This window comes from Macadamia integrifolia, chromosome 11 (genome assembly GCF_013358625.1).
Source record: "Macadamia integrifolia cultivar HAES 741 chromosome 11, SCU_Mint_v3, whole genome shotgun sequence".
In the NCBI taxonomy this organism is placed as follows: domain Eukaryota; kingdom Viridiplantae; phylum Streptophyta; class Magnoliopsida; order Proteales; family Proteaceae; genus Macadamia; species Macadamia integrifolia.
The window spans coordinates 5,558,969-5,573,066 of NC_056567.1; the positions used below are offsets into that span (position 1 = coordinate 5,558,969).

Consider the following 14,098-nt stretch of genomic DNA (forward strand, 5'->3'; position numbering starts at 1 on the left):
AAAAAAAAAAAAAAAAAAAAGGCAAGCCAACTCTGTGGTAATAGTTGTCCATCGATTGGAACTGAAACCCTTATTGCTAAAACCAAAATTAAGAAACAGGTTTGGAGGGGTGATCCCCTTGATCAATTTACCCAATCAAGCCTTTATTTATAAGCAAGTTGTCCTATATACGAGTATAACAATACCCTTGTAATGGAGGGTACAAAAAACAGCAGCGAGTATATACAAAATATACATCAGAGAAGACTAGATAACCCCACCTCTTTACATTAGTGTACTTCACTGCCCCACCAATATTTGTTCAATTCATGTAAGTACATCAACATGGAAGATACATCATATCTAAGCCTTAGGCCCTTAGCCATTGAAAAAAACTCTATAAACTTTTCAGAGTAGCAGTTTTCCTTTATTTTCTAGCATATTTTACAATGTCTTGCTTGAAATAAAAGCCATTAGATGCTCTTTTCTCACCATATTACAAATGACATCCTCCTAATTGTGTTAGCAAAAAAAGTAGTTCATGGAAGCATCAGATGTCAAAAATCGATAATAAATAAGAACACCAAGACACAATACATCAACCAAACCTATCATACCATCACAGCAAGCAGGAGGTACCAGGCCTACATTGTCTCAGTGGAGAAACAGAAAACTAAGTTATCCATCTGATAAGGAAGATCTGTTCAAATTCTTAAATCGTTTAGAGTTTATTCTGTTTAGTCAATTAGTTGTGGCGAAGAACTCCACATTGCTTTTTTTTAACAACACAGGTCAATGCAAGGATAAAGGAGGGAGGACGCACAGGGTTTTAAGTATCGGTGCGTATCGAACCGTATCGGCCCTTACCGATACGATACATGAAATTTTTAAAACCCTTTCATATCGATACATATACGCACACCGATACGTACCGATATTCTATGGAAAAATAAAATCGAATGAAATGTACATATTGATATGTATTGGTACATATCGGTGTGTATCAGTATGTATCGGTCGATACATACCGATACGGTACACTACGTACCGATACGGTACACTACGTACCGATACGGTGCACTATACTCATATTATGGCCAAGCTGGGTCATTTTTCAGAAAAACAAGATTTTTTGAGGGATTTTTGTTCCAAAATTGCTTCCAGCCATATTCCTCTCTAAATAAAGTAGAAATCAAGGTTGGAAACAAGGATTTTACATTTATGGAATAACTACAAACCTTGAATTCTTAGTGCGATACCCTTAATTTAGTGTTTATGCATAATTCATGTTATCAATAGCTTTTTTTAACAAATTTTTCATGCAAAAGTGTATAAAAAAGTGTTTCCTATCCATTTATGTGTGTATCTTAGCGTATCTCCGATACGATACGATACCCTCCGATACGTATCTTAATTTGGCCGACTGATATGGTCACCGATACCGATACTTTAATCCTTGAGGACGCATCGATTGGAAAATGAACTTCAAAACCTTTACCAAACCCTTTAAGCTAGAATCATGAAATTTCACTGATTTAGAAGATCGAAGTGGTTTGGATACAAGCATTAAGCATACATCTATGTTGATTTGAGGTTTTCTTTATGGTGAAGCTTGATTTATTTAAGCATAGCTACTTAATTCTTATGAGGGTAGACCTTGGAGCAACGGTAAGGTTGCTCAATTATGACCAAGTGGTCATTGGTTTGAGTCCAAAAACAACCTCTCCGCACGAAGCGGGGGTAAGGTTGTGTACCTTATGACCCTCCCTAGACCCCCCAGTGGCGGGAGTCTCATGCATTGGATACACTCCTTTTAGCAACTTAATTCTTGTTGTTAAAATATGTACCACGACATGGGGAGTGTCCCTATCGTGGATGAGTTTTACCTTCCTGCTTTAGTGCATTTCTTTCCCTAGTTAGGATAGATCTTTACTTACTAATTAGGATAGACTTCCTATTTTGTCTTGCTTGTGGCACAAGGACTTAGTTTCCTAGTTTGATTGTACTACTTTGGGTGTTAATAAATATTGATGGTAGGGGGGGACTGGAAAACACATTCGGCTGCTCCCCTCTTGCAGTCTCTCTTCTCTTCTTCTCTCTTAATCTCTTTCTCTCCTCTTACTCTCTCAAGTTATTGGTTACAGATCTTGGGTTTCCTAACATGGTATCAGGGCCATGAAAAAAAAAAAAAAAGGGTAACCAATGTTTGGTTCCTGCAGCTAAGAAAAAAAAAAGGTGTGTTTCTTACGAGTGATTTCTGGTTTTGGTTTTGAATCTGCTACTTCTATCATCGTTCACTGTTCTGCTAGTCCGCCACGTCAATTTGAAGATCATTCTCTGCTACTTCAAGTGATCTGACCGATTGTTATCCATTCCTGGTATCGATTTCTGCTGCTATAATCGATTTTTCAAGGGTATCGTAAACTGTTGTTGAGGGGTTTCCTTTGCTCTTGCTGCTGAAATTAGAATCTGGGTTCCACTCTGCGATTGAAGGCTTGCATCGTCTTATTTCCGCTTGTACTATTGCTGTACAAATTCTTCTAGACAATTTGGTTCTTGTACCCGCTGAAGTCGATTTACTTTGAATCTGGTTACCACTGCTTCACTCTTCTTTCATCACGAAAGGGGGAGACTCCATGGTGGTGTGTCATCAGTCATTGTTCTTGAAATTAAATCCTCATCTTCCATGGCTGCTTGAAACTAGGGTGTTGAATCGGGGTCGGAGAAAATGTTTATTGCTGTCGTTTAGGGTTGCTGTCCCTGTCTTGAGAGTCGTGATAGCCATGACTGTCGATTACAAATCCTGCTGCTATCGTTGCTTCGTGAAGTTGTTGTCGCTGTTCAGGTTTTACGAAGGAAGAAGAAAGGTTCTTTTTTTCCTTGTCGTGAGGTTGCAGACAACCTCACAATCGTGACTTGCCCTATTCCTTGTTGGTTTCTATTTTTATTAAGTTTCCCTTTTTGTCCCCCACTACTTTTCTTATCCTCCCTTCTCCTTATTTTCCTTTCCATATGAGTAGTTGGACAATAACTCACGTTACCATTTTTTAGCCTTTATTTGTTGACTTATTTGACTTTCCATATCAATACCCCTCCTTTACCCTCTTATTTACATCCTGCCATTGAATTATTGTGCTTCCAAGCTCACCCCTTCTTTGTTTTTGGTTTTGCCTATAATTGAGATTCAATTATTTACCGGCATTCCATTCCTACTTTTTCTTTACCAACAGCCCCTTGCAAGATTCTGGTTTATTGCCAATTACCAAATTACCACTACTTCAATGGAATTGGGTTCTATTTCTCTTGGCTGGGCCCATAATTGGGTTCAAAACCGAGATTGCGTGGATTAATTACAGATTTGCCATTTTTTAGCACATAGCACCCAGTTTAGGGTCTTGGACCCCTAGATTGCATAGTTTGGGTTACAATTTTTTGGAAAATTGGTGCCTACATGAAGATAATTTGCTACAGTGCAAGGGAGATTGGAAATTATTTTTTTCTCTTAACTATGGGATTATGTGTACCGCTCATCCTTTGAGATTCTAATTATTGGACATTGTATGTCCACGTGTAATGCTACACGTGAGGGGGAGATTGGAGTTATTATCTACTCAATTGCAGTTCTTATATTATCTGCTTTATTTTGGTACTTGTTTACCCCAGCACCCGATGCTACTACTTGCTTACCTCGGCACCCAATGCTGCTACTTACTTACCCCGGCACCCTGATGCTACTACTTGCTTACCTCAGCACCTGATGCTGCTACTTGCTTACCTCAGCACCTGATATTGCTACTTGCTTACCCCGGCACCCGATGCTACTACTTGCTTACCTCGGCACCCGATGCTGCTACTTGCTTACCTCGGCACCTAATGCTGCTACTTGCTTACCTCAGCACCTAATGCTGCTACTTGCTTACTTCGGCACCCTAATGTTGCCTCTTAGCCCCCGAAAACCTGATGTCGATATATGCTTACCCCCGCAACCTATTGTTGCTACTTCCTACCTACTACCTGCCTTCCTTGGGAAGCGCCTTTGATGCTACTGACTTTATGATATGGATGACTGGAGTTCTCTCTGTGCTCTCTAGCGTCTACCACTACTACTCAAGACCGGTGTTAGGTTTAATTTTCTATTCTTGTTGGTCCAAGCTGGAAGTTTTCTTTTGATATATGTATACTCCAGCTTGAGGGGGAGTGTTAAAATATGTACCACAATATGGGGAGTGTAATACCCTATTTCTTAAACCCGGTCTGATTACAAGGTTGATCCGGTTTAACCATGCAGGGCCCGAACCGGAGAGAGTTAAGGCGGGTTCCTTATGGACCATGATGGCAAGGGTGACCTTAAACACCAGCTGGCCAGACAAGACCGAGCCAGTGCCAGAGGAGACGGGTGTACCCAAGCCGTGTACATGCACATATCATAAGGCCATGTACGGATAAAGCAGGTATGTAACCGTATCTTAGGGTGCATACGTATATTACATCTTATGCCAAGAGTGAGATTCGTGCCGAGGGCCGAATTCTGTCAAAATCCCACTTGTTGGCCAAGTTTTGGCCCTCAGGTGGGCGGTCACAGGTGGGCGCATCCACCCACCTGAGTGACCCACCCATGTGATTACTTAGTTATTTTAGGAAGCATAAATAGCATTTATGTTTTCCTTTTTCTTTTCTCATTTATGACACTCGGACGTTTGGTGAGAAGAGTAAAGAGGAGAGAGAAAAGAAGGGAAAGAAGAGGAGAGGAGAAGGAAGAGGAAGAAGAGATGGATTTCAGCAGTGCCGAGGCTTGATCTTCCCATTCCGACGCCGGAAGAGTGATCTCCAACACTAGATCTACGTTTAGAGGTGAGCCAAGGCTAGGTTCCTTAAACTTTCACCATACCCAAGTAAAACTCTTGATTTGGATAGGGTTTCTTGAGGTCTTGTAAATCCCCCTTGAGATAATGAATCTAAGGTTTAATAGATGATCTATGTGTTGATTTTGAAGGATTTGAAGAAGTGTTTACAAGGTTGGAGAAGCATTGTTGATTTGAAGTGATTTTGGGGTTTTGAAGGAGTTCTTGAGTAAAGAAGGTAAGATGGCTTTCCATTCCTTAAATCTAACCTAGATCTAGGTTGGAACCACCTTATAAGACCTTGAATGTGTGGAGAATGGGTTTGGAAGAGCCCCATTTGATTCCCCAAAGGTTGGGGAAGGTTTCAGGTGAAAATGGCATTTTCCCGCCAAGACCGGTGGGCCATTTGGCCCACCTGAGGGCACCCGCCTGAGAGGGCAGACCCTTGGGGCCAACCGGCGGGCCAACCTGCAAGCCGGTCTTAGCAGGACCCTCGGGCCCAACCGGCGGGCCAAACCGGAGGGCCAACCGACGGGCCGACCTGCCCACCGGTCATGACCAGTGGGTCTGACTAATGGGTCAGACAGGTGGGCTGTCCGACCCACCCGAGAGGCTCCCAAAGTGATTTTTATGTCCGATTGGACCTAAAACAGACATGCGACCTTCTTTTAGGATTCTAAACATGATTTGGTCATTGGATCTTGCTAATTTTGATCCCAAAGTGGCGAAATGCTAACCCCGCTCACTCATGATAGGTTCACCAAATCTTACGCTTCTCGCACCGGATCTCACCCGTACCGAGCATGAGTCCTTGTACACTACAGGTAAGTGGGGAGAGGACGTTTGGCCTTGTTTCAAGGCTTGTTTGGCATTCATTTAATTGTATCTAGACTAGCCATGTCATCATGAAAATGCTGTGTAGATTAGTCATCCTCACATTGTTATGCCATGGGTGCTGTGTTTATTTTTTAAATGCCAAGTGATGATATGCTTATGTGATGAATGTTGACATCATTGTGCATGATGCATTAATAGATTAGATGCCGTAGTTGGCTTGGAAACGAGTGCATTGGTGGCCCGTGGTATGGGACACGGTGGCACTATGCAATCGTACTATTGTCATATAGGAGCATGCGGTTTAGGATTATCATCTTCCCGGGCTACGACCCTTCCCAACAGAGGTTAAGGTGTTGGGTTACCATTTGGGGGGAAGCAGTGGTCACGGTTGTCGGGTCACTGTGGCGGTTAGACATACGCTCGGTTGGTCATTAGGACAGTCGACAACCCCGGTGGTATATTCAAGAGGGCCAATCGTACTGCTTTTAAATTGCTGGAGTCAGCACCTTTAATTTATGTCATTTATTTTATGTTGAGAGCCGGTGGTCGGCATGTTTTACTTTTCCGAGTACTCACTGTGGGCCTTTTCAGATAGCCCTATGGGCGTATCGCGGGATGGAGTTCGCGGCTCGTATCTGGACTATACGCGCACTGTGGTTGTAGTAGCACTAAACCCAGGACTTGGTAATGTTGTTTAGGTGGATGTGATTTAACTGAATTGCATAGCATATAGTGCATATGGTTGTGAATTGTTGTATGGACTGCTATGTGGTCTTTCTTTTCACTTACTGAGCTAGTGAGCTCATCCCACGTATGCACCACTTTTAGATGATTTTGCAGGTCATCAACCTGATGAGCACGGGGCGGGCCCCACAGTTGAGTTCCCTGAGGAGGATTGGTGGGTCCCCAAGGAATTAGAGCACGGCACGGATTGCTCGTGCGAGAGCTGTGCTGCGGGACCACAGTTTTGATGCCGAGCTGGGCTCTACCTCCTGATACCGAGCTGAGCTCTACCTTCTGATACCGGGCTGAGCTCTACCTTTTGATACCGAGCTGAGCCTTACTTCTAATACCGAGCTCAGCTGACTCTCTGATTTTTTATGATTCCTTTTGTGTACTTGATATGTAAATTGTATTCTTTTTGTGTAAATATCATGCCTGCGGGCCCACATGTACTTAACTATGTAACTACAATTTGGGTATCAAGTATAATGGGAATATTTACAGGTAAACTAAGTCTTTCGCTGAACTGTTGAACACTTTCTTAGTTGTATGTGTGCTGTGGTGGGATACTATATCAGATGATCCTGGCAGGTTTGGGTTAACCGGTGTTAACCCGGTCACTGACCCGGTTCTGTGTGAACGGGGTGTGATAGGGAGTGTCCCTATCGTGGATGAGTTTTACCTTCCTGCTTTAGTGCATTTCTTTCCTTAGTTAGGATAGATCTCTACTTACTAATTAGGATAGACTTCCTATTTTGTCTTGCTTGTGGCACAAGGACTTAGTTTCCTAGTTTGATTGTACTACTTTGGGTGTTAATAAATATTGATGGTGGGGGGGACGGGAAAACACATTCGGCTGCTCCCCTCTTGCAGTCTCTCTTCTCTTCTTCTCTCTTAATCTCTTTCTCTCTCCTCTTACTCTCTCAAGTTACTGGTTATAGATCTTGGGTTTCCTAACATTTATTATCCTAATATTTTCCTGGTAATCGATTTTAGGACAATATCTTGGGAAAAAGTAAACTAGGGAGGTTTTGCACTTAAGACCTTTGGTTGAGAATTTATATATAAATTATTCTTCTGGGTTAGTGTATCATTATCCTAAATTTAGTCAATACCTCACCATTCATTAAACCACCTTAACAAGAAAAAACACTATGAAAACCTTAATCATTCCTTTCCTCTTGAAAATTTTCAGTTTCTCAGTCATACATTTCAAATTCAGAAATAATAACTTGTATAATTGTTCATTCAAACCCGAGATATTAAAACCCTTGTTTCTTAACATTTTGTCACATAAAATGAAAAATATACATATATCCAACACTCAACTGCATTAACACATTTAGATGCCAACAAACAAACCTGTGGAAGGTCCTTTCTCATCATTTCAGCAAAGCGTGTTCCATTTTCACCCTCATTAATATAATCAAGTTCCTCAAAGAAACGAGCTGCCCATTCATCCACCAACCCAACAACATCAATGGAGATCTGAAAATTTTGAGAGAGAAAATAAGGACCATAAGCCTATAAAAGAAAATGTGCTAGAAAAACAAGGAAAACCATATTATTAGCTGCAACCATTTTCTTTTTAATTTCCTTTTTTCGAAGGGGGGAGATAAGCAACGGTTTATTACTAAGAAGGCAATGAAAGTAACTGTTTGCCATAAAATATTCAAGAAAAGACTAACCTTTCCTCCAAAAAGGAAAAAAGAAATACCTGAGGAAACTTCCGAATAAACAATCCCAAGTTCCGGATGATGAACAAATCAACAGTTACAGTCTCGAGGACAAAAGGCCGCTGTACTTTAACAGCCACTAACTCCCCATTCTCAATTAGACGGCCTTTATATACCTGACCCAGAGATGCTGGACAAAGACATCCCAAACCAATGGTGAAAATTAATATCATAGTTAAGTTTCCTTTGGTAAAGCAGCGCTATAATTACAAAATCAAGTACAAAAGAGAAATGTTCGGAAGAGTACCAGCAGCAATTGGGGAGGAAGTAAGTTCAGAATAGATTTGGTGCCACGGTTTACCAAGCTCTTCCTCTATAAGGGCCATAGCTAAATCATCTGGAAATGAAGGAACCTTCACATATCACCAAGCACAGTGCAATCAGCTGACGGAGAAAAAAACACAGAAAGCAGGAAGTTTATGACAAGCTATCATTACCAATACCACAATTAGTGAGCAACTGAGAATTTGGAGATATGGTGTCAATGCTCTGAATTCCCAACAAATTGCCTTATTTTTGCTGCTAAATTAAACAAATTTACATTATTTTTGTAGTTCCATCAATTTCCTTGCAAGAAAATTTTGAATATGCAGGAATCCTGATTTGGGGCACAATGGTTTTACATGGGTGTGCCTACAAGTTCTAGCAGTCACTCTGATTGATAGACACCAGTACAGGGATCCCTCTCACAATAATCTCTTGGCTTGAAACTTTACATCTGGATCTTGAGCATTGCAAAAGAAACATAACAAAACTGCATATTTCAGCCACAACTTCCACCAAGACAACCTGTTAGATCATAGATGCTTAAAAAATAAGAAAAGACAAGTTCATGTTTTTTCAGTCCTTTTGGAATTCATTATGAAGTGATTTTCATAAGCATAGTTGTCACGGCGCCAAGGCGAACCAAGGCGTTGGAGGGCTCTCTAACAGCTCAGGCAAGAAGGTGCCCGCCTTAAGGTGAACAAGGCAACCAAGTGTTTTTTTTTTTTATTTTTCCTCTTTTCTAATATTATTTAGTAAACTACATATACCTTGTATCATAAAAAATCAACATTATGCCACATCAAGTCATTAAAAATCAAAATTAAACCATATCAAATCATAAAAAATAACATTAAGTCACATTTACTCATAAAAAATCAACATTTAGAGAAATGCCCTTGTCTGTAATAAGTTTGACTAGTCAAATGATTTTTACTTTTGCATGAGACTTTTTTGTATTAGGTATAACATAAAACCAGCTTTCCAATAAGTCTAAAATTACTTAAATCTGAGTTGGAATGACAAAATTATATTCCGATCAAACTTATTTTAAAGTCCGCAAATGTTGTTAAAATCGCCTGAATGAAAATAATTTTATGGATATCAAAACAAAAGATTATTTCACCAGCCTTTTGGTTTTTAGCAATGTTTTAACATGATACGATTTATAGATTTTTGTAATTGAGAAAACCCTCAGCATTTAAAAGTTGGAAAATCGCCCCTATAACAAAATCCACTATAACAAAACTCTAGTTTTTGTTTTTAGATTGGGGGATTGACTTTTTATCCTTTAGGAATTTGATTTTAAACTATTTTCATTGGATTCAAATAGGGGGTATTTGCTTTTTTATGAATAATAGGCGACGCCTTGACAACTATGTTCATAAGCAACTTCTTTACAATGTGGGCCCATAACAACAAGAAAATGTTGCATTATTAGTTTCATTAGCATACAAATTTGTACAATTTTGGAATTCCAGACTAAGACTACACAAAACAGTTGTATGAAAATCATGTTTTCCCATATGCTTTCAATAGATCTCTCTATTTCATATCGTCAACGCATGATTGACTGATAAACCAATCTTTCAATTGATCTTATTGGAATTTCAGAGTTCCAAGGAAGACTACAAAACAGTTGTATGTGCAAAACCCCATGTTTTCCATATACCTTTAATAGATACTCTCTACTTCCAAGTTGTTAATGACATGATTTACTGATAAATCGATCTTTTAAAAGATTCATTGTTGGTGTAATGGTGCATTTTACTTGTCAATCCATTGGTTGATCATATAATGACATTTACATTGGATCAAAATAGCTTCAATGACGTGAAGAGATGCATGATAATATAGACTAAGAATCAGAGAACAGAAAGTGAGAGAATCCACTGGAGATAAAGAACAGATTCAACAGGATAAAGATAAAGAACAGATTCAACAGGAAAAAGACAAGAAGAATCATTTTTTGTGTCATATGATGTTCCTAGTCCAGTATTCCTAGGATAAATTTCAGTTCTGCATTGCTCCAAGATTTAACCTCATGGCAGAACGTAGAAAAGGCACTCACGTCCATGAAGTCTCCCCTAATCGAATTGGTAGTTTTTTTGTTTTTCCTCAGGATTTGATATGAAACTCCATGCAAATAGTAGGACAATCACTAAAATACCTACAAATATGAAGAATATTACATAACCATCTAATCACTTTACCTTATCACAAAGCTTTTGCAGTTCCATCATCGCTACAGGTGATAGTATATCTGGTCGAATGCTCAATGCTTGCCCAAGTTTTATATATGCTGGACCCAAAGATGTTACAATCTCCCGCAATTCAATGGCCCGTGCAACTTCATTCTGATAAATTGAAATTGTCAAGGTGTCATTTTGATAGGTGCATGGATGAATACTACAAATGTCAATACTAGGGAGAATGCTTATGAAGAGACACCCCCTAAAAGGGAAAAAAATAAAGAGGACTAAGAAGACCACCACCACCACTGCTCAAGAGTCACTTAACAAGTAGTGCCAACTATAATGTACATGCAAGAGCCACCCAAACACACCAAATTTGCAGCAAGTTTATATTCCAAAACAGTACCAGATGTGCTTTGTACTCCAATTAATAGGACTCCCAAGAGAAAAAAGATAAAATCATCAAAGTTGCACGAAAGGAAATTTTGAAAAGAAAAGAAGATGAACATATCAACCACAGAAGTGACCCATTACTTAGGGAAAAAATCAGTAGTACCAACTCTCCTTCAACTGAAGCTTAAAGTGAGGAGAGATGTGAGAGGGTCTCAGAGATGAAATTCCTTGGGGCCGAGTTGGCAAGGGACCTTCGCCTCAGGTAGTGTATGGTTCTGAGTTCGACTCCTCTTACTTCCTTGAGGCCACTCACACAGGGGTATTTAGTGTTCCACTACTTTCGGTGAAAGTTGATGGTTCTCATTCAACCCCAGTATGACCCGGTCCATGCAGTTGTGGGGTCGGTATGGGCCACCGGGACTACATTAGCCCTAAAAGAAAAAAAAAAAAGGTCTCAGAGATGAACTTTTCCAGCTAGAAAACTATACCAGGAAACAGTTGGTTTAAACTTCTAAAAATTATCTCAATCACGGTCAGATGCACTTTAAATGTGATGTACTTCCACCTTGAAAAAGGGATCAACCACGAAACAACAATGTGCAAGAATACAGCATGGAGATTGAAGCAGACTAGCATAGCTTTAAATACACACCTCTTTCACCTTCTTGTTTATCACATCCCAGGCAATACGAGAAAGAAAACCGCCAGCAACAGACAGTAACTGGACAATACGTGTTGCAACCGCACGAGGACGCTTTCCCCAGTATGAGGAGATGGTAACAGGATCGTAAACCAAAGGTAAAGACTCGTTGCTTTCCTCCACCTGGACAGTGGGGCCAAAGAAAAGAAAAGAAAAACTTTAGTCACCAACACATTACTTCCTATACGGACCAGAAATTTCAATTTGAAGCTTCCCATGCGATAAACAGAAACAATCCATGCGGACAGGCCATTAGCCGTCAAATCTACATAATAGTTTTCCTTTGAGCAATGAATTGGACATCGAGAAGTCTTCTCTTGTTTCTCACTCTTGAATTTCTAATTGCAATCATACCCACTTATCACCCATCCAAAACGCCCAAAACTCACAAAGGCCAAAAACAGAAACCATGCCAACACTTATAGGACTATCAAACAAAGGCACCAAGCAACTACATAGCATGCGATAACCCGCCCATGGCCCATAATGCAGTAGACTGACTCAGAGAAAAGTAAGAAGAAAGAAGCTATACCACTATAATCCTCTTTCATGTTCTTTTCTCATTGACAGTAAGAAGAAAGAAGATATACCACCTGAATGACTATATTCCACTTCCATTTTATTTTCTCACTCACAACTATAAAAAAATAATCACATAGATATACCGTTTGAAGACTATAATTTACTTCCATGGTCTTTTTCATTCACAACTATAACAAACAATCACATCCTTCAGTCATATCAATATGTCATTTTTCAAATACAGTTAACAAAAATTTCAGGATTATAAATTTCTTCTCTTCAATTGTCTCCCCCCCCCCCCCCCCAAAAAAAAAAAAAAAAAAATATATATATATATATATATAGAGAGAGAGAGAGAGAGAGAGAGAGAAGAAAGAGTTGAGTTGCGATTGTATTACAAATCAAGAGAAGAATGGCATGAACCAACATATAGTAGTTTGAAATCGAAAAATAAGAGTTTTTAAATGTCCACGACGATTCTTTTTATTAAAGTACTCGAGAAACTAAGATTAAGAGCGTTAGAGAACAAAACACCATGTCTTTCTATTTTTATTGAGAGGGTAATGCTCGTACAAATCTCCAAATACGGAACAGAGGAAGTAAAACAGGGAGGGGGAAGAGGAAAGGAACGGAAATAAACTAGTGGAAAAAGACCAAGAATCAAGAACAAACACAACAAATTAGCAACGGACCTCAACCAGGCGAAGCTGTATATTGTTGTCGGCAAATTGGGAGTCCCTCAAATTCTGCCCCCGAAGACCTTTCATGAGTATCGCCAACTGTTCGTTTTCTTCCATCTGTGCTCTCACTCTCTTAATCTCCTGCGAAACATCCCCAATCCTCTGCCAGTCCAAAATCATCAGAACAGTGCATCAATACAGAGCCAAACTATGAAATTAAGGTCTTCAATGTAACTAACAGTTGAATTCAGTTTTGACTTACCGTGGAGACCCCATTAATCGCCTTCGGCGGCACAGCTCGAGAAGATCCAGTTTCAGAGGGTTTAGGCTCAGTGGCAACAGAAACAACAACACTTCGCTCCCGAGACCTGAATCTAGCAGGAAATATAGAGTGAAACACTGTTGTTTTCCTTGAACAGGAAGGGCAAGAGGATAATGTCATTCCGCAGTAGACGAGCTGAGATGCTACGTCCATGGCGGAATCGGAAGTCTTTTAAACTACGACTCTCAGGAACAAAGATACAGAACTAAAGCGAGTAGAAGAAAGGCTCGGCTCTTTTGGTTCGACTTTGTGAGGACGAAGTGGAAGCAGCGAGCCAGAAAGGAAGGACATGGGATAGACACGTCGTCGCTTCATGTGGTGCAATGGAAACACTAACGTTTTTCACGGTTTGGTGCTCTCGCTGCCGTTAGCCGTTGGCATTTTTAAGGCCTGCGTGAGCGCAGGCTTGGGCCGCTTGTGATAAGGTTGGGATTTTAAAGCCAAGGTCGGGCTGGGACAGGCTGACGGGTTGGATTGAACCAGACAAGTCCGACTCTCTCTATACGTGTAATGGGGATCACACTTTTCATCAAAAAATAAATAAAATAATAGGGATCATACTGTCCGTGTGCAGATTCTTTGGTATGCTCTCTCTTAAAAAGTGAGAACCCCATATATGAATCTTTTTATGAGAGATGGATCATTAAAAGGTGAGTGACCCTACACTAGCGCAGAGGCCAATGAAAGTACTAACAGAAGCATCAACATGGGCAGAATTTATACCTTTCACGAGGACGATCATTTTATCCCCCCCATGTCTGGGCGCAAGGCCATGTTGCCTTTTAGGCTTCTTTTCCCTTTTTTTTTTTCTTTTTCCTTTTCATGAGAAACTTACATAATAGTCCTTCCTTGGAATTTTGTCCAACTACACCCCTTTTGTTCTGAATAATTACATTTGCTCCTTTG

General features: G+C 40.1%; 1 protein-coding gene across 1 annotated transcript in view; it reads right to left on the minus strand.

Moving 5' to 3' along the window:
- The window catches only part of LOC122093951 (uncharacterized protein sll0005-like), a 42,086-nt gene extending 28,505 nt beyond the window's left edge, over window positions 1-13,581 (minus strand). The window contains exons 1-7 of the mRNA XM_042664516.1: window positions 13,133-13,581; window positions 12,883-13,032; window positions 11,621-11,791; window positions 10,594-10,737; window positions 8,364-8,469; window positions 8,098-8,246; window positions 7,674-7,868 (exon numbers count right to left, since the gene is read on the minus strand). Coding sequence (XP_042520450.1) covers window positions 7,674-7,868; window positions 8,098-8,246; window positions 8,364-8,469; window positions 10,594-10,737; window positions 11,621-11,791; window positions 12,883-13,032; window positions 13,133-13,345 — 1,128 coding nt within the window. The 5' untranslated portion in view covers window positions 13,346-13,581. The remainder of the gene's footprint in view (window positions 1-7,673; window positions 7,869-8,097; window positions 8,247-8,363; window positions 8,470-10,593; window positions 10,738-11,620; window positions 11,792-12,882; window positions 13,033-13,132) is intronic.
- Window positions 13,582-14,098: the final 517 nt, after the last annotated feature.